This window comes from Musca vetustissima, unplaced genomic scaffold (assembly GCF_032173495.1).
Source record: "Musca vetustissima isolate MV318-11 ecotype Yass unplaced genomic scaffold, APGP_CSIRO_Mvet_v1 utg6509, whole genome shotgun sequence".
Lineage (NCBI taxonomy): Eukaryota > Metazoa > Arthropoda > Insecta > Diptera > Muscidae > Musca > Musca vetustissima.
Genome location: NW_026877974.1, coordinates 183,244 through 204,765, shown reverse-complemented (window position 1 = coordinate 204,765; position 21,522 = coordinate 183,244). Strand labels below are relative to the sequence as shown.

Sequence of the window (21,522 nt, the reverse complement as noted above, 5' to 3'; positions counted from 1 at the left end):
GCAGATCTGTAAGCGTGGCTTTTCACAAGGAACCACTGAGATCTAAGCGTATTTTTTAAACAATATTTTCAACAAGAAACTGCGGTCAACGAGAATTTTCAACCAATATTTTCGATAAGAACCCTCAGAGATATAAACGTGTATTTTTTGCCATTTTTTTTAAACGAAAGCTCTGCGAATTTTTAAAGATTATTTTTAGAAGTTTGAACGGCGGACAGTTTTTACAAAATGCGCGGGCATAAACGAAGATTGTTTTAATATATATTTTTGACAAGGATCAGTATATAGAGCCACAAGCATGAATTTTATGAAACTATTTTTACGAGGCCCATACGACCGGAATAGAGTTTATTTTTTAATTGATCAGAAAAATATCATTATAGAAGATCATTAAGAAGTACAGTTAAGGATATGTCAATCAAAACCCATACAAGCCCTTTACCTAACCCAAAATAGACTCAACACATAGAAGTCCTCGCCTCTTTGAACCTGGAGCAGAACCAGATTGAGCAGGAGAAAATGCAACACAATTAAAGCTTCTATAACAACAATAACAAAGAGCTTTGAAAAACTCACCACTTCGTTGGACCATTTCAATGGAACTTTTTAAACATTTCTTGGCATTATTTCAAAAATGTAAATAAAAATTTATTATTTTTCTTTCTCTCTATATGACACGCCAATTCTTGTTAATAGTCGGTGGTGCAAAATCATATGACACCGATTGTCGTAACATCTCCTCTGAAGCCTTCATAAGAACACCCCGCATAAAAATATTCGAATATTTTTTCTCTTTGCGACTGATACGATTTCGATGATGTATTTCGTAGGGCGTTTGAGGGTTATTGCATTTCTCTTCAAATGCTTCGATTAGATCACGTTCCGTTACTTGTGTTCCCATGTTATAATGACGGCGAGTGTTGCTTCTTCCAGATGTTCTTCTTCTCCTTGTGGGTATACTAGTTGGTTTTCGAGAGGACATTTTGAATAGTTTTTATGATTTTAAAGAAAACAATAAGAATTTTTCTTATTTTAAATTTTGTGAAATATTTTGAAAATAAACTTATGACTATGAGGGTCGTACCTAAATTCATGCGTATTCGTACGATTTTATTCACCTCAAAAGTTAAATTCGTGTATTTCAATGAATGCTAGCCAAATACGCATTGCGTATGAAAATATAAAGTTGAAATTTTGACAATGCGTATTTTGAATTTTTTGTTTTTTCGAAAATATAATTTCAGTCATTCAAAAATTTGTTTTTCTATACATGTAAACATTTTTCGATCAAATAAAAAAATATTTTCGTTGATTTTCGCCGTTTTCAATTGGCACAGATGCCAATAAAGTCTTTGCGTATTTGGATAATACGGGCGTCTAACAACCCCTATAATGGTGAGATGGTGAGTATTTTTGTACGGAGCGCAATAAATTAGATACGGCCCTGAGAAATAAATGTCAATGACGAGTGTTATCATTTCCCTCAATTCTCTCGCCACGAACTAAACAATTGAGACAATTGAAATTGCCTAATGTATTGCTGGAGATCTAAGTATAAGGGATAAGGTCAAGAATAATACAAATTCCAATAAAAATTCTAATTTGTTATGAAGACTATGTCCAAAAATACATAAAACCACAAAATATTTGTTTTTTCCAAAATGGCGCCCAACCATAATTGAATATTGAAATATTATTCAAAATATTCAGAAATATACACACATGAGAAGCATTGTTGAGGATCAAGATCTCAATTTTCTTAGTCATTGTAAATTGTTTTTGTTATGCAGACTATGTCCAAATGGCGCCCAACCATAATTACTTACTTTTCTAATCTGGCTAGGTGGTATACATTCTATAATACATACCTGATTGGTTCTGGGGTAACTTCTTCGCCATAACTATTTGAATCCAGAAGCTTTGCAATATGCTCCTTCCAAATCCTCAACACGCTACATATCTGTATCTGTCACTAGATTTCCATCTTCATTTCTACAGGAGAATGCGCCAAAGCCTTCAGTTTGGTATTTTACTTGTTGGTAAAATTTCCGGACTTCATTCTGACGTTTTTCTTGTTCTTTGTTCTTTCTATTGAAAATACGTTTCTTCTCTCTCCATTTCTCCCGAAAATTCTACCTTGCATAGATTGTTGATACTGCCATATACGCTGCGTTTTTCATTACTACACTCCTGATTATACCACGGGTTTCTTGATGGGACCAAAAAACCACAAATAATAATTTCTCTCGAAATGGCGCCCAACCCCTTTGATGCTGGGAAGTTAGTTCGTAGGATTGCACACATACATATTCCTTAAGATATTATGAAATATCCATGGGAAGCATTGTTGGGGATCAAGGTCTTCATTGTCAATCGTTTTTGCTGAAGAATGCCGCACAAAATACCAAAACACAAAATATATTTTGTCTCGAAATGCTAACATTCTGAATTGATGTTAGGAAGTTATTTCGTAGAATATATTAAACATTTCTCAAATTGGCGCCCAACGACAATTGCGTACATATAAATTCCTAAAGATATTTAGAAATATGCATCGGAAGCATCAAGGTCTTCATTTTCAATCAGTTTTGCTGCGAAGAATAACAACCAAAATAACAAAAAAGATATAATTTGTCTCGATGGCGCCCAACGCTAATGGCATACGCAAACATTTTGAAATTGATTATGTGAATCTGTTGATGCTGGCAGTAATTTCGAGGCATAGAATCATCGTATTTCTTCAGTTAAAATTCGAAGCCAGAATACTTACAATGGCAGGAAATTCAAATTTATAAAAAGGAGTTTCCTCAGTTTCCTTCCAAAATCTAATCCCCTATTTTTTCTAATAACATTTATTTTTTTCTCGTTTCTATAGTAAAAAAAAAACAAACTGGACATCATGAAGTTGAAATTGTAAATTAAGCATCCCCCTCAACAAAATTCTACCCTTCACCATAAGAAGTCAACTACACGAAGGAGCAACGAAAACGAACATCGGCCGAAGCGTGTTAATAAAACAATGTTAAATATATTTATGTTAAAAATTCTACTAATTACGCTATGGATTCTTAATGCCCCCACCAAGGCTTTGTGTCGCCATCATGGTCGCAATGGAGGCGGCGGCGGTGGTTATCGATCATCCCAAATGCAGCATGTCGGCAATATTGATGTGCGTGATAAAATTCTCGAACTGCAATGTTATGCCAAATGCCAGGACAGCGGCACCGGCGGCAGCTCGAGCGGTGCGCGCTACCTTAGCGATTGTGAAGCCTGTCGCAAACAATGTCAAATCGATATGATCAAAGCACCGCGGCGTGGCTATTGTCCGGCCATGCAAAATGCCATCTTTCAAAATATCAACATTCAGCCGTTGCAGAAACTCTCCTGTCTGGACAACTGCAGCTATGATTTCGATTGTCCCGAGGTGCAGAAATGTTGCAGTTCGGCGTGCGGTCCGGTGTGCATGCAACCGATTGGTGTGCGTGACGACAGTCTGCTGCCGCCAATACCAAAGATACTTAAGTGTACGCTGATCGCCCGCGAGCTAAAAGTCGAAATCACATTACAATCGAATTCGTCATACTATTTTCATGTGGAGATTCGGCATCACATTGGGTCGCAGCTATCCCCGCGTAAATTAAGTGCCTGGCAGTATCAGCCAGTTGAACTATTGGCAGAGGTGTTAGATTTAAATAGAATGTTGTAAGTGTCGTTGCGAGGGAGAGAGGGATGGAGAAGACATGGATGAAAATAATGTTGCCTCTTTTATATTTTGTATTCCCTTTCAGAACCACAGTAGGATTTTATTTAAGACCTGGTCGTTGGTATCAGGTGCGTGTGGCAGCTATAAATGCGTATGGCTTTCGTGGTTATTCAGAACCATCACAAGCATTTACTTTACCAAATCGTAAGTATATATTTTTTCAAAATAATTTTGGTTTTCCGAAAGGCTATTTTGAATATTTGGTTGCGCCTTTGAACAATATATGAGTCGTTTATTTTGAAAGTGATTTATGTACATTATAAGTTCGAATCTTCACATCTTGGTATTCTAGATAATTTAAAACCCATAAAATGGGGCCCAACGCTAATGACATAAGTAAATATTCCGAACCAGGAACATTTATAAGACAAGAATAATACCAATTCCGGTCGTAGCCTTCTGCCATAAATCCAAAAAAATATATTTTTTACGAAATGGCGCCCAACGCTAATTGCATAAATATCCATTCAAAAATATCCATGAAATGCATTGCTGGGAATAAAGGGCTTCATTGTCAATCGGTTTTGCTGCATTCCGATTCCGCCAAAAATACACAAAATAATAAGTCTCAAAATGGCGCCCAACCCATATGAAGCAAGGTCTTGTCACTTTCAAAATAAACGCCTTATATGTCGTATGATCAATATTTATTGCTCTGTTGAGAACCTAAAATCTTCTATTAATCGAAATTGTTTTTAAAAATTGATCTTCTTTTTATCATTTTCAATTTCTTTCAGATCCTAAACCACCAAAACCTCCAGCTGACCTTAAGGTTATCTCATCCCATTTCGATGGCAAATCGGTGACCATCAAAATTGTTTGGTGTGCCTCGAAATCAAATTTACCCATAGAAAAATATAAAGTTATTTGGTCACTATATGTGTATGCAATACATGAGTCCTTTATATCGAGTGAGGCCTATGTAAAGGATGTGAGTTGGAGCACAACACAACTACAAAAAAAAAACTTACTTTTAATAATAATTTATATTATTTATTTTTTTTAAATTTCAATCCCTTGCAGCGCCATCAGTACGAAATAACAAAACTACTTCCTGATTCTAGTTACTATATACAAGTTCAAGCCTTTTCGATAAATGGTCGCAAACGCCTTAAATCGGATAAACACTCAATATTGTTTAATACCACAATTGTGCCAACGCAAACATTCGAACCACTTAAATGTGGTCGCGAACAACAACAACAGCAGCAGCAATTATCATCACGTGCCACCACCGATGATGCCATAAATGCCAATGCCCTATCATCGATCGATGAGAGATATTATGCGAAGAAATATTCTCTAAATGATGCTTCCCCATTGGCTGATACACCATCGACATCATCGTTGTCTATAAAAAATAGTACTTATTCATCCTCGTCATCTGCATCCTCATCGCCAGTTGCATCTGCTTCGGCAGCAGCATCGACAAGCCCCACAAAATCCCAGGATAAATTTGAGGTGAAATATCGCTTAAATCGTAAACTCGGAATGCTGGTGGTAATATCTGGCTTCCATCCGAAGGAGGAGAAGTGAGTAGAAAACGCAATTAAGTTAATAAATATAATAAACAAGTAAAACCTCCATTAGATCAGACGATCCGAACTATTTACACCCTCCATCATGAGGTGGACACTTAAAATGTCAGTAAACGTTCTGGATCTTAATAAATGGCGGGTTCAATGTCTATTAATGGATATCAGCTGCTTCTCAAGTTTGTTGTCAAAATTCATTATTGTGAATTGACTTTTATTATGTGTTTACATTTTCATAATAAAAGTCCAAATCCAATCCAAATTTTTGACATTGGCAAGATCTATTAATAAGGTTAACCAGCAAGAGAAAGTCAGCAGTTTTTTTCTCAAGTCTAATGTCAAAAATTTGGACTTTGTTTACGTATTCATAATGGAAAACAATTCACAATAATGGATTATGACAGAAAACTTGAGAGGCAGCTGATATCCTGTTGGTCTCTCTGGATGACCTGATAAATAGGGATTGTTCGGGAACTTAATAAATGGCGGGCTCATGGCAATATCTTATATGGTCATCTAGCAAGCCACAGTCAACTATTTTTTCAAGTCTAATGCCAAAAATTTGCAATAATGAATTTTGAAAGCAAACTTGCAAAACAGCTGATATCCAGCTGGTCTTCCTGGATGACATTATTAATAGGCAGGGATATCGGATATCCCAATTTTTGACATAAGACTCGAGAATTAATGGCTGACTTTCGCTACCTGGGTGACCTTAATAGATCTTGGGCGGGTTATGCCATGGTAAATTTTGGTAGGAATCAAGACCTATTAATAAGTTTTTAATAAGTTTGCTGTCAAAATCCATTATTGTGAATTAATTCCTAACAACGTAAACAAAGTCCAAATTTTTGAAATTAGACTTGAGAGAAAACAGCTGACTTTCTCTTGCTGGTTGATCTTTTTAATAGATTTTGTGACCGTATAGAAATATTTGACACCCGATGAAAACCAAATTATAGGCAACTTGTCGAAAAATCGGTAAAATAACAGATATTGGAGGTATTATATGGCTAAACAACCCCCAACATATCGAAAAATCGGGAATACCGCTATATAGGACCTTTCATCATTTTTTGGACCAAATCCGTTTCAGACAATTTGAAGTCGATTTAAAAATATCCGCCCATCTATAGAAAAAACTTGGACCTGGGGTCCTGAGAATTTTTTCTATAGAAAAAACTTGAATCTGGCGTCCTGAGAATTTTGTTCCATAGAAAAAACTTGGACTTGGGATCCTGAAAAATTTTTTCTACAGAAAAAAACTTGGACCTGGGATCCTGAAATTTTTTTCTATAGAAAAAACTTAGACCAGTGGTTCTTTTCAATCTTTTCTATAGGAAAAAAATGGACCTGACGCCTTAAGATTTTTTTTTATAGAAAAAACTTGGACCTGGGGTCCTGAGAATGTTTTTCTATGAAAAAAATTGAACCGGCGGTCCTGAGAATTATTTTTATAGAAAAAACTTAGACCTGGGATCCTGAGATTTTTTTCTATTAAAAAAACTTAGACCTGTTGTCCTGCGAATTTTTTTCTATAGAAAAAACTTGGACCAGCGGTACTGAGAATTTTTTTTTCTATAAAATAAAATGAGGTCTCGGGCTTTGAGATTTTTTTTTCATATGCGGTATGGAGGGCGGTATGGATGACCTATATTAAAAAAGATTTTGTTTACCTTCGAATAACTAGAAATGTTTGCACATAACACCATCAAAATCCTTAAATAAAGTGGGACCTTTATACGGGAGTTATGTAAACACAGGGACCTATATAAAATATTTTCAGACCCCATATATTCAAATATGTCGAAATTGCGTATAACGACGATCAGGGGCCGGGGATCTGGTCACTATAAACAACTTTTCTCCGGGCTTTTGGATACAGACGTTTTCCGGTCGATTTTGACTGTAATAGTTTAATTTATTAAAGAAAATAAAAAATATATATTTGTCTTCTTCTTACAGAATATATGAACTTTGTCCACTGCAAACAAATTGCGAAGAAGGAGAATACAATGCAATACGTGTAAATGTAAGTATCTGTGAATGATAATGAATGATACACGATACGAACGAACATTGTTCTATTTTTTTGCTGAGCTTAATTTGAAGCCACAATAATGGTAATGGCAAAGCGACAGTTAAACTTGGCGACGAACTTGACAGTGAAAACAATGGGGCAATGAACACGTTTTGATTTGTTTACAAAATAAAAACCATTCTCGATCATTTGGCCAATAAACAAAGAAAGAAGGCGCTTGAATGAATGATTCACAACCTACAAAAATAAATGGACTTTAATCTTTAGTTTTAATTTAATTTGGTTTTAATTGTTTGTTTTTCTCTTTTTTCTTATTTTTTCATTTACAGAAAGATTCATTGGTCTTTAGTAAACTGAGCTATAATACCGTCTATACATTTAAGCCACGTAGCAACTCCATTGGTGATATGGAAGGCATGAAGACGATAACATTTACCACACCGAAATGTGAGAATTTTCGCAAAGGATTTCCAAAAGCTAATATTAAGTGTTAATTATATAAAACTCACTACAACTAATAATAAACAAAGAAACAAAAAGAATAATAATAAAGATTTTTCTAAATACTCAATAGAGAATAAAAATAAAATTAAAATAAAAAACAAAATTTCCATATATAGAAATGCGGTAAAGTGGTGTTTTTTTTTTTTTTTTGCCTTGGGTTTTATTTAAACAACGATTGGAATTCTTCAAACATTTTATTACTAGAGTCGGTGGCAGATCCACCTGCAGATTTCAATTTTAAATTCTGCATCAACTTCTTATAATCCAACGGCTGTTGACACTCAATAAGGGCGGCAATAAGGCGTGTGGTATACAATATTGGACCACCAATTAAATGCAGAAATCTGTAATCCTTTTGTTCGCGCATTGTAAACAATATCCGTTTACTAACATAGTCGCTATAGTTGCTTAAGCGGCCCACACAAATATAACGTTTTTGATGGGGTGAATAGACTTCAATTTGGGCACGCAAACTTTCCGAAGGCATTAAATCAGCAGCCTTTGCATACACCACTCGAAAATGTAGATTATCAAATGTCTTATAAAAATCAACACAACGATTTAAAATTGCATCCATATGTTCCTCACTCTGTTGGGCATTTTCACAGGCCACAAATGTTTGGACAGCATTTGTTTGGGTGGCAGTATAGAGTGATTGTTCCACGGCTTCACATGATTTTTCATATAATCTACCACTACAGATATACCTCAATGGTATAACCGAAGGATAGACACATAATTTTGTTACCGCCCCAAGGAAACTTTCAAATGCCCCACCACCCGTAAGATATGCCGAATTTAGTTTATTTTGTAAATGTTGTTCCTCCACCTTGTGATACAGATCCAATGGTGTAGCATTTGCCTCCAGCAGGACACACCGTACAAAATCTGGATTACAGGTTTGTATGAATTTTTCTTTTTGCAGGAAATATTTTACCAAAGCATCGGTACAATATAAATCGAATTTCGCCGCCTCTTTCATTAGATAATACCGTGAGTTATCAATGAAATTGATTTGATCGCTTTGTTGCAAATGTGATTGAGTGGTGGCGGATTGGTCATCATTTAACTTACTGCGATATAAAATCCTTTCATGTTCACCCTCGGGGCACTGTCGATCCAAGAGATTGGGTAAATGTAGAAACGCCTGGCAGAATTCATCTTCAATGGGATAGAAATCGGTTTTAAGGGATTTCAGTTTATTTCTCAACTCCTTGCCTTTGTCTTTTAATTGATTCATTAGCTCCGTGTTGTTGTTATCTTTCACTTTACCCATATCTTTCAGCTGCTTGGCAATTAGTTCCCGTTCTTGTTCCACCTTATCTATTTCCTTGGCTTTATTTGTATAATTTTCAAACATTTGTTGGACTTTATTTAAATCAATTGCCAAATTCCTTTTCTTTATCGAATGCTGTAATTGTTCCATATTTTCAAATGTACCTTTAAAATCAAGGTATGGTTGTATGGTCACATAATTCTCTCGAGCTTTGTCACCAGTTATATATAAGGCGGACACTTGACGCCTCTGTGTGGCGTAGATGGCATGATGGCGGGGTATATTCTTTGAGATGTGCATTGTTGTTGTTATTATCCTTGGTATTTTATGCATTTCGAAGAATGTTTTATTCAGAAATTCCACAGGACTTGAAATTCCACCGGTTGGCAGTCAGTTTTTTTCTCGTAATCAAAACAAAAACAGCTGTGAGAGAGAGGATTGGGTGAGCTCTCGGTGGATAATCAGAGAGTGCGAGTAACGTAATTAGTCAAAGTAGCAACGTAAGAGTCATCAATGCGCTCACACAATTGTGGCGCCAAGCGTCAAGCGTAATCAAAACAAAAACAGCTGTGAGAGGCAATTTGGCTGCCTCTCTGTCACAAACTATGAGTAAAGTAATCAGTCAAAGTAATAACATATGTGTCATTACTACACTTAACATAAATTTGGCGCCAAGCGACTATTATAGAAAAAGTAAGAAAAATGAATATAAAATAATAGAAACCTTGAAAGATATTAGCCTAAATTTTTTATATTTGATTTTCTTTTAATATTTGTATTTCAAAAAAGAGGTTATTCACAGAAATTCATTCAAAAAAACAGATGTTGGCACCAAGAATCAATCGACTTTGAAAATAGTGTTTTCCTTTGTGGCCACAGGCATAAGCGTTCTTGCAGCAACATTCACAAGTCTTTCGGAAATTAATTGGAAACCCTGACTACGTTACGTTTTACTAACCATTTGTTCTGCTCTGCCATTTAATTCATGCCATATGATTTAGCGGCAAAACAGCTGTTAACGGAAAATGTTTTGCAACTGATTTTTTTTTCTTCGTTTGGGATCTAGTCTAGTACTTCGGAGGGGTATAATTTTGAATTAAAATAATTAAATATAAGCTGAATAATAATTTTATTTTGCAGTAAATATGATAAGAAGGCTACAGATACTTGTTCGGAACAATTGCCCGCAACAGAGATTTCTTGCTGCCACCACAAATTCTAATGCTGGCATTGGCGGTGGTGTTACATTAACAAATTTGGCCAAAAGTTATTGTACCAAAACACACCAGCAACAACAAAATAAAAAACAAACCGATAATCCTAATGGCGAACAAGATTTCGAGAACGATGAACCAAGTTCGAATAAATCAAAAGGTCAACATCGCAGTAAACGACCACCCATAAAATCTTTCGTACCTGCTGTCAAAAATCCCTTCGCCTCAGCATCGGAAAAAACCAAAGATGTTTATCTTAGTATGGTAAATATATTTTCCGAACGGGATGTACATCGACGCAATCATGTCGAATTCATTTATGCTGCCATGAAACACATGTCCGAATTTGGTGTCGAACATGATTTGGAAGTGTACAAGGCGCTGATTAATGTTATGCCCAAGGGCAAGATGATACCGAAAAATATATTCCAAGCGGAATTTATGCATTATCCCAAACAACAACAATGTATTATAGATTTACTAGAACAAATGGAAGATTTGGGTGTTATGCCCGATTACGAAATGGAGGCGATGTTATTGAATATTTTCGGTAAACAGGGTCATCCATTACGTAAATATTGGCGTATGATGTATTGGATGCCTAAATTTAAGAATGCCTCACCATGGCCTCTACCTAATCCGGTGCCGGATGATACCTTAACTGTGGCCAAATTAGCTGTAGAACGTATGTGCACCGTAGATGCACGTTCACAGATTAGTATATTTGATACGAAGGATGTTAAAGATGCTTTGGATCAAACATGGATTGTTAGTGGTATGAGTCCGGATCAATCACAATTACTTAAAGAACATCCCCGCAATAAGGCTGTCTACATTGAGGGGCCATTTATGATTTGGTTGAGAAATCGTACCATAAATTATTTTACATTACGTGCTGATCCGGATGTGGAATTTTTAAATACACTTCGAAATCAACATATCGATGATGATGGTGAGTGTGTAAAAAGAAAATTAAATATCAAGAAGGACTGAGATAATTTTTTATAGAAAAAAAATCAATTCTCAAAGACTAAGGAATTTGTTTTTCTGTAGAAAAATATAACTGAGGAATTTTTTCTATAGAAAAGTATCACTTTTCAGGGACTGGGGACTATCACTTCTATAGGGACAAAAGATTTTTTCTTTAGAAAAAATTACAGCTAAGGGGTTGAGGAATTTTTTCTATAGGAAGAAATTCACACCTAAGGGAATAAGAATTTTCCCTAAGAAAAAAAAACATTCCTCATGGGACTGATAATTTTTTTTTTTCTATAGAAAAAATTATTCCTCAGGGTAGGTTTTTTTTCCTACAGAAAAAATCATTCTTCAACTGAATTTTTTTCATCAGGGACAGAATATTTTTTCTTTAGCTAAAAATTAACCTAACTTTTTTCCTATAAAAAATCATTCTTCAGAGAATGGAGGAATATTCCTCAGGGAACTGAGGAATTTTTCTACGAAAAAAGTTATTCCTCAGGGTTTTGAGAATTTTTTTTTCGTGCTTTATACTGAGGATTTCTATAGAAATAAATCATTCCTCAGGTGGAATTTGCCTTCTATAGAAAATAACTCCTCAGTGACTGAACAATTTTTTCTTCAGGGACTGAGATTTTTTTCTAATAAAAAATCACTTTTCCGAGACTGAGGATTTTTTTATAGAAAAAAAGTAGCTTTTCAGAAATTAAATCTCCGCTTAGTGAAGGCCTATGCAATTTTTAATACCCTGGAGTCAGACCTTAAAAATTATTTTTATAAAATAAAATGAGATCTTTTATAATTAGGGTATACAAAAATTAGGTTATATAAAAATAAAAAGTAATTTATTTATTAATTTTTTTTTCCAGATGTTACCCACCTAAATGTACCTTTCTTTGGTAAGGTTCCACGAAAACCCCATCAAGTGGGTAAGGTGAGATCAGTACATCAACAAGACGATGGTACAATATTTGCAATTTGTGCAACGGGAACATCTACCAAAGATTCTCTGTTATCATGGATACGTCTGTTGGAAGCAAATGGTAATCCATCCCTAGGCGAGATACCTGTACTATTTCGCTTCCATTCAAATGTTGGCGAGAAAGCAATACAAATTGAAGGAAATGCAGAAGATGATGATGATACTCCAATGACAAGGGAAACAACTTCAACAACGACAGAAAAATCCCAAAGATAGTAGAATATTTTAACAACAACAACAACCCCAATAAGAATAATGTTAAAATAATAAATAAAAAAATACGAATTGTTAATTTTCTGTTTTGTTTTTGTTATTAATTTATTATTTATTTATTTTTTTCCATTTACATACAAGTTATATTTTACAGAGTTGTTTTTTATTTTATTTTTAAATTGAACACAAAGGAAAACAATAGCAGATTCCCAAAACAAAAAAATTAGAATTGATAAATACAGTTTGTCATACATATTTGCTATGTAATTGTTGATATTTGTTTAAGACATTAAATACTTGTTGTTTAAGTACATCTGTAATGGCTCAAGAATTAAATGTATTAAAAAAGGGACAGTGTTAGAGGAGGGCATTTTCAAAATCCCCCCCAAAAAATAAAACAGATCAATATTATTTTATATATATCCTTGGGATGTACATAGGATAGCTTAATGAATTCAATTCATTTAACGTCAGAATAAAAAAAATAGTTACAAAAAAACAAACTTAAATTAAATAATTTCAAAACTCTTTATGGCTTAACTAAAAAACTGAAATAAACAGAAATCACAGTTGAAACTGAAACTCAAGTCATAATTCTCTAGTTAGCTATATTTTAAATATTACAATTATATTGGTAATAAGTCAAAACGAACGTACGTACATATGTCCTACAATATCATTTGAGGTACAATTTGTGGATTAATAATACAGAATCACGAAGTTCTCTCTCTCTCTCGTGCTCTATTTTATAGTAAAACTTAAATGATTAACGGCAACGGATTTCGGCTTTTTGGTAGCTTAACAATTATTTAGCGTCTTATTTAGGGGAAATACTTGTGTCACCACACCTATACCTTTATTCGAGCCCTCACGAAACAATACTCGCATACCGGGCCGTACATATTCCGGATGTCCAACAAATTGAAACATTACTGATGCACTGTCATTTGTGCCGATTTTCTCACCTCCCATAATGCCACGTATTATGGCCGTTTGTCTTATACTACCAATGTGTACGGTAGTCTGGAATCCAACATATATAGCTGTAGCATGAAATAATACCGATACTTTGGCCTGGAATGAGAATGAAAGAAAAACAAATTTTAATAAAAATTAATGAAGAACAGTAAGTCAGCAAATAATTCCAAAATCTGTGTTCTTATAGGAGAGTAATAGGGGAACAATAGGTCTTAATATACTCCCTCTTACAGGAGCCCATTGGCTATTTCAATGAGGGACCAAAGAAGACCTCTTCTTTTAAGAGACCAATTGACCTTCTTATTAGAGATCAATTGCTATCCCAATAAAAGATCAATAGGTCTTCTTATAAGAGACTATTATGGCTTCTTATAAGAAGACCTATAGGCCTCTTTTAAAAAGTCTTCTTATAGGAGACCAATAGGTATTCTAGACCTTTGTATACATGTCATTGTTGAATAAAAATTAAATTAACTTAAAAGCCTTCTTATAGGAGACCCAAAAGGCTTCTTATAGGAGACCATTTAGGTTTTCTTATTTGGCTTCTTATAGAAGACATCCTATTAGGTATTCTTAAATTAAACCAATTGATATTCTAATAGGATACCAATTATTGTGCTAAAAGCAGATCAATTAGATCTTATTGTAGGAGACCAATAATTGTTCTAGGAAATTTAGGTCTTCCTATAGCAGACCGGTCTTCTTATTGGAGACCAATTACTTTTCTAATGGGAGACCAATTAGGTCTTTTTTAGGAGACCATTTGATATTCTAATAGGTGTATTTTTTCCTAACATCATACTATAGCCCAATTGCTTTTCTAATAGGACACCAACTGATATTCTAATAAGAGAACGGTTGCTCTTCTACTAGAAAACCAATTACTTTTCTAATAGCAGACCAATTAGATTCTAATAGGAGACCAATTTCTTTTCTAATATAATACCTGTGGGTATTCTAATAAGAGATATATTGCTCTTTTAATAGGAGTCCAATTGTTCTTCTAATATGAGACCTATTGATTTTCTTATAGGAAACGAATAGATTATTTTACATTTAGGTATTCTTATAGGAGACCATTAAGTCTTCTAATAAGAGTTCTATTGGATTTTCTTATTGGAGAACAAATTCTCCTCTAATAGGAGACCAATTCGGATTGTTTATTTTACATTTAGGTATTCTTATAGGAGACCATTAAGTCTTCGAATAGGAGTTCTATTAGATCTTCTTATTGGAGACCAATTTCTCTTTTAATAGGAGACAAATTGTTTTTCTAATAGCAGACTAATTGCTCTTCTAATGGGCGTCCAATTGTTTTTCTAATTAAAGACCTATTGATCTTCTTAGGCTGACGTCAGAGTGCAAGCGAGAACCGATGCGATACTACATGCTATAATAGTTCATGCTACTTCAATGCTATAGTATGTCAGAGTGAGTGCTATAGAGAGCAAAGCGTGTTCTTGGTTTACATCGCCTTTTCTGTTGTAAACTGGTCTTTATTGACTCAAGAAGAATTCAGACGAAGAATTTTTCATATCGCAAAATATTTTCAAAGTAATTTTTAAATAAAAATTCAACAAATTAACAAATATTTCTGCATCGATTTCCCGTATTTTTTTTTCAAATTATTTTATTATTATTTATTTAAATTTGGGCATGAGTTCACAAAAAAATAAAATTCGATAAGATGCAAAAGAACGATGCCAAAAACCGATCAATAACGGTAAATAAAAATAATAAACAAAGAAACTCAAACAGAGCCAACGCGAGCTCTTGCTATAAACCATTGCACAACACGCTTTATCGCTTGCACTAGCTTTGTCTCGCTTGTAGCGTAGCATCCACTCTGACAGCTTTTGCGCTATGCCATAAGAAAACACACGCAGAGGTTTATAGCGTCGCCTAGCGGCATATCATAGCATCGCTTCTCGCGCGCACTCTGACGTCAGCCTTATAGGGAACCGATATGTTATTTTGTATTTAGGTATTCTTATAGGAGACCAATCGGTATTCCAATAAAAGACCAATGGTTTTTCTAATAGCAGATCAATTGCTCTTCTAATAGGGCACCTAGTGGTCTTCTAATAAGAACCCTATTACTCTTCTAATAGGACACTAATTGACCTTCTAATAGGAGACCAATTAATATTCTAATAGGAAACAATTATATTTTACAGGCGCCTGGTTATCTTACTGGAGAAATTAGATATTCTTCCTCCTCTCTGTAATATCAAAAATTCCCTATTTTTATTTTTCAAAATTATTAATTTTTTAACTTCCTCCACTCACCTGAAAGAACAACGTTCCATATGGTTCATCATCGGGATTTCCTGTGTCGGCCAACAGCACCATGCCACTCCTTAGCGCCGGCAACTGTTGATTTGGTGTAAATGACAGCGAAGCACTCTGTCCCGCTCTTACCACACGACATGGTGCCTTATTACGATGTATTGTGTGTACGGTAACCGAATGAAAACTACCACATGGCAATGGACCAATTTTCATCGACATATTTTCGGTTAGTACCCCCTTAACCAATAGACCACCGACTACAGGACCCACCTCCGACACTCGAAATATTTCATCTATGTGAAATTCACATGATTCCTGTTCCAAACGTTCCTTTTCCGAATTACTAACACTGGGCGAGAGAACGTAGAGGAATCGTGTAACTAGATTTAATCCAGAGCCGGTTACATTCGAGACACAAAATATCGGTACAATATTTTCGGATAATTGATTTGAGCCAGCTGAAATAACTTCATCGGTATTGGTGACAACGAAGGGTACCTTGCGGCAGCCAATGTTTGTTAGTAGATTCTTGAGTTCCTGTATTGTCTGGTCGGGCGATGTAATATCAGTTTTGGTGATAACAACAAAGAAGGGCATATCAAGGGCACGCACTATAGACAAATGTTCCTGGCTGGTACCATTGAAGCCACCACCTGCAGAGACAACTAGCATGGCATAATGGGGTGAGTAGCCCGATAGGGCTTGTACTGTTGTACGCATGTACCGCCGATGTCCAGCCAAATCCATGAAGGTTACCAATTTTGTTGAGCGATCACTGATCTCTTCGGCCGTCATCATTTCATTGTATTTATAGTTGATGATATTACCCTGGGTATCGAAACCCAGGGTTTCGTGAGATATACATGAGGTGCGTCCCGATTGTATTTCATGCATGTGTCGGAACATATTCAGACGCGCTCGCCCCCGTCCATTGTCGAATTCACCCTGTGTAAGTACGCCGAGTAGTGTTGATTTACCAGCATCAGCACCACCCAATACCGCTACACGTACCTCAATGTTGTGTTGATCATCGGGTATTTTTCGTACCAATACCTCAGCCACCGATCTGCGTCCTGCCACATATTTCCGTCGCAGTACCGAAGTGCTGGCACCCAATTTATGGGCCATTTGTTTTAGTGTACACAAAGAGGCGTTCATGTCTTTCTCATTGAGGCCGTGCAAATGTCCCGAATCGGAGACACCAATTTCATAGATCGCCTCACCGTGGCCTTCGCGTAGCCGCCATTTCATTTGCGTTACCAAATGTTCAAAACGCTGTTTCGAGGGATTTATTAGCTTCAGTTTGTATTCAATATTGCCCAGTTGAGGTTCGGGCGGCAGCATTCCCTGATCAAAATCAATTATGATTTTATTGTTTTTGCCATCTAATTCACTGTCACTGCTACTGCTGCCACTGCCCGATGTGGAATTGGTACTTTGTTGGCCACTTTGTGATGAATAGCCGGAAGAAGAAATGTTATTATTTCGTATGTCTGGTTCTTCATCGAAACCATCATCGGGTTGATTGGGATCGAAGAGGCTTAGAAAGGAGTCCATATTTGTTATTTTTGTTGTAGTCTGGAAAATGAAAAAATTATTTGGACAAGGTTTTCTATGGGTAAACTTTAATTCAGCCTGGCTGAATAAAGATTTGGTTAGAAAATCTTTAATTCAGCTTGCCTGGATAAGGTTTTGGGTTGGGAATCTCCAATTCAGTCTGGCTGAATAAGGTTTTCTATAGAAAAGCTTCAATTCAGGCTGGCTGAATTAGGTTTTCTATAGAAAATCTTCAATTCAGCCTGGCTGAATAAGGTTTTCTATAGGAAATCTTCAATTCAGCCTGGCTGAATTAGGTTTTCTATAGAAAATCTTCAATTCAGCCTGGCTGAATAAGGTTTTCTATAGGAAATCTTCAATTCAGCCTGTCTGAATAAGGTTTTCTATAGGAAATCTTCAATTCAGCCTGGCTGAATAAGGTTTTCTATAGGAAATCTTCAATTCAGCCTGGATGAATAAGGTTTTCTATAGGAAATCTTCAATTCAGCCTGTCTGAATAAGGTTTTCTATAGGAAATCTTCAATTCAGCCTGGCTGAATAAGGTTTTCTATAGGAAATCTTCATATTATTTGTGGGATTTTGTAAAATTTATTGGTTCCAAAACCTTGATATTAAACTCCACCTTTATTTACATTCTAAATCACTTCTAACGACGATAAGAAATCCGGTGAAAATTTTCGCAATTAGCTATAGTTGTTATAATCAATATCAAATTAAGGACAGAGGTCTTATCGGGACTTTTGGTTAACATCGTCATAATCTATAAAACGAGTTGGACAGTACAATATTTTTTTTTTCTAGGATTGATAGCATTTTTATCGAAATATTTGTGACTAGAAAGACTTTTCCCTCTAATCCCAACAAAGATATATAAAAAATTTTCAAAACTGTGTTGACCAACCTCCCTCCTCTCTTTCTCTTGTCTGCTCCATTGGTATTTCCCAAACCAAAACAAAGGAATTGTTCTTTTTGTTGTCTTGTTTCCCCTGCTTGGCGGCGCAGCATAGAAAGCAGAAAACAAGGTGATTTCTTTTTTTGTTTTATTCTTTTCATTTGCAATGACCTTGAAAGAGATACACATTTTTATCATTTCTGTTTTGCTCACAACATACATATCACATACAGTTTCGTAGTCATCAGCGCATTATACATTAATATACATACAGACAGTTTTATATATATTTAAAACAAGGAGTACAAAATCTCCAGGAAATAATAAAATATGGTATTTCGATTTTCTATTGCACAAATAACTAAAAAATGAAATAAAAGGGAACACACCAAAATCAAAGAGAGACGGCCTTTGTTTCTAATTTGAGGTCCGAAAAATAAAAAAACACTCTTCATTCTTCAAACCAGAATTGTTTGTTACTTAATTTGCCCACAAAAACCAGGGCTTAAACTCTACCAAAACAATCACCACTGATATAATAACAAATGTTTGTTGTTATTGTTGTTGTATAATAAAATACACCAAATTGTTGTTTAACAAAAAAAGACCACCAAACAATCGAAACACTTTTTGTTTATTTTTCCCCCTGTTGTAGTTGCTTTACTAACCAGCAGCTGTGCCAAGCCAATACTAAACTTTGCTGGTGCTTATGTTGTTGGTCGGGTCTGCATAGCAAATCATCAAATGGCTGGGCAAAAACAAAAAGAAAATATATACTAAGCAGCAATAACCCGAAGAGGCATAGCACAACAAGAGAACAATAACAAAAAACAACATACGCAAAAGAATAGGCAAAAAAGTGACAGTTCTTCGAAGAAATACGCTTGTGAGCGGGAGAGATAGACAAAATTGCGTTATTATGGTTTGGGGCCGAACATTTTATACCCTACTCCGGGGTATGGCAGGACTGGTTTTCTTATATATGATTATTAATATAATCGGAATGTACATTGATTTGCAATCAGTAATTAGAGAGCGGGATTATCGGGTCCAAAAAATTGATTTTTTATCCAACCTAAAGCTATTCATGAATATTTCATTGAAATTAAAACACAAATACCGATAGATATGAACCCTCATCAGCCTATGTCATATGTAGTATACACTTATCCTGACTTTTGGGGGAAGTTACCAGAAGAAATTGTCTAATAGATTTCCGATTACGGATTACAATAGATGGACCTAATCGGATACTCTGTACGTTTCATATACAATTTACAAGTTTTTGAACAGTGATGGACCGACTAGTCCCATCATAGGACTTGGGATCTAGGGATCTCATTCACGGAAACAGTCGCTAGAATTCCACCCTCCCCAAGAGGTTCAAGGCCATTTCCTAACCTAATATGGTAGTCGGTGGACTCCGCAATTTATGACCTTGGGTTCTTTGTGCAACCGATCACGATCAACCGCGCGCGTTAAAATTATAATCTTCAGATGACTTTTACTGATCCTACCATCAGGGTCAGTTTTGTCAATTATGGCTACTCGGTGGTCATCTGGTACCATCTGTCGAGATGTCGTTTCTTTAGCAGCGGGCTTCGAAGGTTGCTGTGACTTGCCGCTAGATTGGACTTTCGTCTTCACCATGGTTGTCTTCCCACTTCCTTCTTTATCCGCTATTAAAGCCGCCTTTGTCAATAGATAAGACTTTTGTATTCCCAATGACAGCCTTCCCACTATCCTTCCTGACTGTCACTAGAACATGCGAAACCTCGGGCTAAGCTGCTTTTCTCAATGAAAGCTTCGTTGCCTCTAGTTGCTGTTTCTCCGTCGATCTTATCCTCCTCATTTCTATAGGCATTGTGACTGATTTTATTTCAGTTAGAAAAACTTCCATCTTAGTCACCGATGCTGACACAACTCCGGTCTTTGGTCCCATGTAGGAATTCGGTCGATCCCTAGAGAGTTTGTGGGGATAGTTCTTTCTCTCGAACTTTAGGAGCTTCTTTATCGAACTGAATTGCTTCTCTGTGGTCCTTATCTACGGTACGCTGGAAATAAAAATAGCTCTTCGATAAAGCTTTTCTATCAATATTTTTTTTTTTTTTTTTTTTTTTTTGCTGCTTGGTACTTTTGGGTGCAGGAGCCGTCATCGAGAGTTGCAAAGTGGCTTTGGTGCATTCACTTTTATCTAAACTCACGTATCTACGACGTGTTCCGCTTCGGAGGAGCCCACACACAGCTAACATATTTGACGTCCCCCATATGTCAACAGTGATGCGCAAACACTCACTTTTAACCTCTGTGCCTCCACAAGCCACAGCTAAAATATTTGACGTGCCCTGTCGATTCTTATCTGACTTTGGAAAGCTGCCATATTCCTCAATTAGCCTGAATATTCAATTTGCCAGGTTATATTTTCATTTATGTTACCAAAGATCGACGCAAGGTCGTCCTCTCTCGCAGTCGGCGCTGGTTCGCTTTGAACCAGCTGACTGTCCGCGACACCAATAGTCAAAATTGTCATATTTCAGTTACTTCTTAACCTAAAGTCAAACTGAATCTTGAAAAATATGCGTATCCGCACGATTTATAATCCATAATAATAGAAAATCGAGGGCCAAATTGTTAACCCTCCCCCCAAGAACAGGCAATGTCAAATTACAGTTTCTTCATTTGGAAAATGCGAAAAAATGAGGTGGTACCGTTAGATGGAGGATATGCCAATTCAATACCAAACAAATCCAAGAATATTAGCAATATGTGGGTAAAATTTCAAAGCTCTATCGTGAATTAAAACACCAAAGACGGACATTAATATAAAAAATAAGTACGGACTCATTCTGCTGTTGTGTGATACCAAGGTTTGATACAAACAGATATACTGTAGAGCATACTGAATATGTAACGGATCCAAACAACTAATACACCTTAACAGAATCTACGATATCACGATTGCCTGCCCTTCTAATTTCTAAAAGAACGTCGTCACGATTTTTTCTAAAACTCTTTGGTATTAATCTCTCAAAATCCTTGTTAATAGAAAAGATTTTTGGCAATTCACGTATAAACATTTTATCTACATATACATTCTCTTAATGTTTAACACAATTCTTTTTGTTTTTATCTTTGGGGCAGGCGGCAGCAGGCCTCTTTTTTATTTTGAATTGTGTTTTACGTCAGCCAGCCAGGCAGCCACAACGCGCAAGCAAGCACAGAGCAGAAATAATCAAAAATAAATAAAAAAATGAAAACAAAAAAGTTCAAAACAGACTACGATTTGTTTATCAACAAAAT

At 35.7% G+C, this 21,522-nt stretch overlaps 5 protein-coding genes across 5 annotated transcripts in view; 2 read left to right on the top strand and 3 right to left on the bottom strand.

The window, feature by feature from the left end:
- LOC133322735 (DNA-directed RNA polymerase I subunit RPA12) overlaps positions 1 to 21,522 on the bottom strand; it is a 97,159-nt gene that overhangs the window by 11,372 nt on the left and 64,265 nt on the right. The window lies entirely within an intron of this gene.
- Positions 3,020 to 7,889, top strand: LOC133322756 (anosmin-1). The gene is made up of 6 exons (XM_061531718.1): positions 3,020 to 3,702; positions 3,789 to 3,907; positions 4,501 to 4,694; positions 4,787 to 5,295; positions 7,264 to 7,330; positions 7,669 to 7,889. Exons 1-6 carry the CDS (start codon positions 3,020 to 3,022, stop codon positions 7,831 to 7,833), a joined length of 1,737 nt encoding a protein of 578 aa, XP_061387702.1. The 3' UTR covers positions 7,834 to 7,889.
- LOC133322755 (serine--tRNA synthetase-like protein Slimp) lies at positions 8,004 to 9,419 on the bottom strand. Its single transcript, XM_061531717.1, has one exon. It carries the CDS (start codon positions 9,417 to 9,419, stop codon positions 8,004 to 8,006), a length of 1,416 nt encoding a protein of 471 aa, XP_061387701.1.
- On the top strand, positions 10,265 to 12,506 carry LOC133322754 (evolutionarily conserved signaling intermediate in Toll pathway, mitochondrial). The gene is made up of 2 exons (XM_061531716.1): positions 10,265 to 11,285; positions 12,178 to 12,506. The coding sequence occupies exons 1-2, from the start codon at positions 10,265 to 10,267 to the stop codon at positions 12,504 to 12,506; spliced, it is 1,350 nt and encodes a 449-aa protein (XP_061387700.1).
- LOC133322739 (GTP-binding protein 2) lies at positions 13,262 to 17,330 on the bottom strand. The gene is made up of 2 exons (XM_061531700.1): positions 15,771 to 17,330; positions 13,262 to 13,577 (listed from the first exon to the last, which is right to left on the bottom strand). The coding sequence occupies exons 1-2, from the start codon at positions 17,328 to 17,330 to the stop codon at positions 13,302 to 13,304; spliced, it is 1,836 nt and encodes a 611-aa protein (XP_061387684.1). The 3' UTR covers positions 13,262 to 13,301.

Bases quoted from the DNA above. Each gene is read 5' to 3' on its own strand.
- LOC133322755 (XM_061531717.1), bottom strand. From the start codon at position 9,419: ATGCACATCTCAAAGAATATACCCCGCCATCATGCCATCTACGCCACA.
- LOC133322754 (XM_061531716.1), top strand. From the start codon at position 10,265: ATGATAAGAAGGCTACAGATACTTGTTCGGAACAATTGCCCGCAACAG. The intron at 11,286-12,177 runs GTGAGTGTGTAA...TTTTTTTTCCAG, and splicing joins TCAACATATCGATGATGATG to ATGTTACCCACCTAAATGTA.
- LOC133322756 (XM_061531718.1), top strand. From the start codon at position 3,020: ATGTTAAATATATTTATGTTAAAAATTCTACTAATTACGCTATGGATT. The intron at 3,703-3,788 runs GTAAGTGTCGTT...ATTCCCTTTCAG, and splicing joins TTAGATTTAAATAGAATGTT to AACCACAGTAGGATTTTATT. The intron at 4,695-4,786 runs GTGAGTTGGAGC...AATCCCTTGCAG, and splicing joins GTGAGGCCTATGTAAAGGAT to CGCCATCAGTACGAAATAAC.
- LOC133322739 (XM_061531700.1), bottom strand. From the start codon at position 17,330: ATGGACTCCTTTCTAAGCCTCTTCGATCCCAATCAACCCGATGATGGT. The intron at 13,578-15,770 runs GTGAGTGGAGGA...TTCTCATTCCAG, and splicing joins ATGGAACGTTGTTCTTTCAG to GCCAAAGTATCGGTATTATT.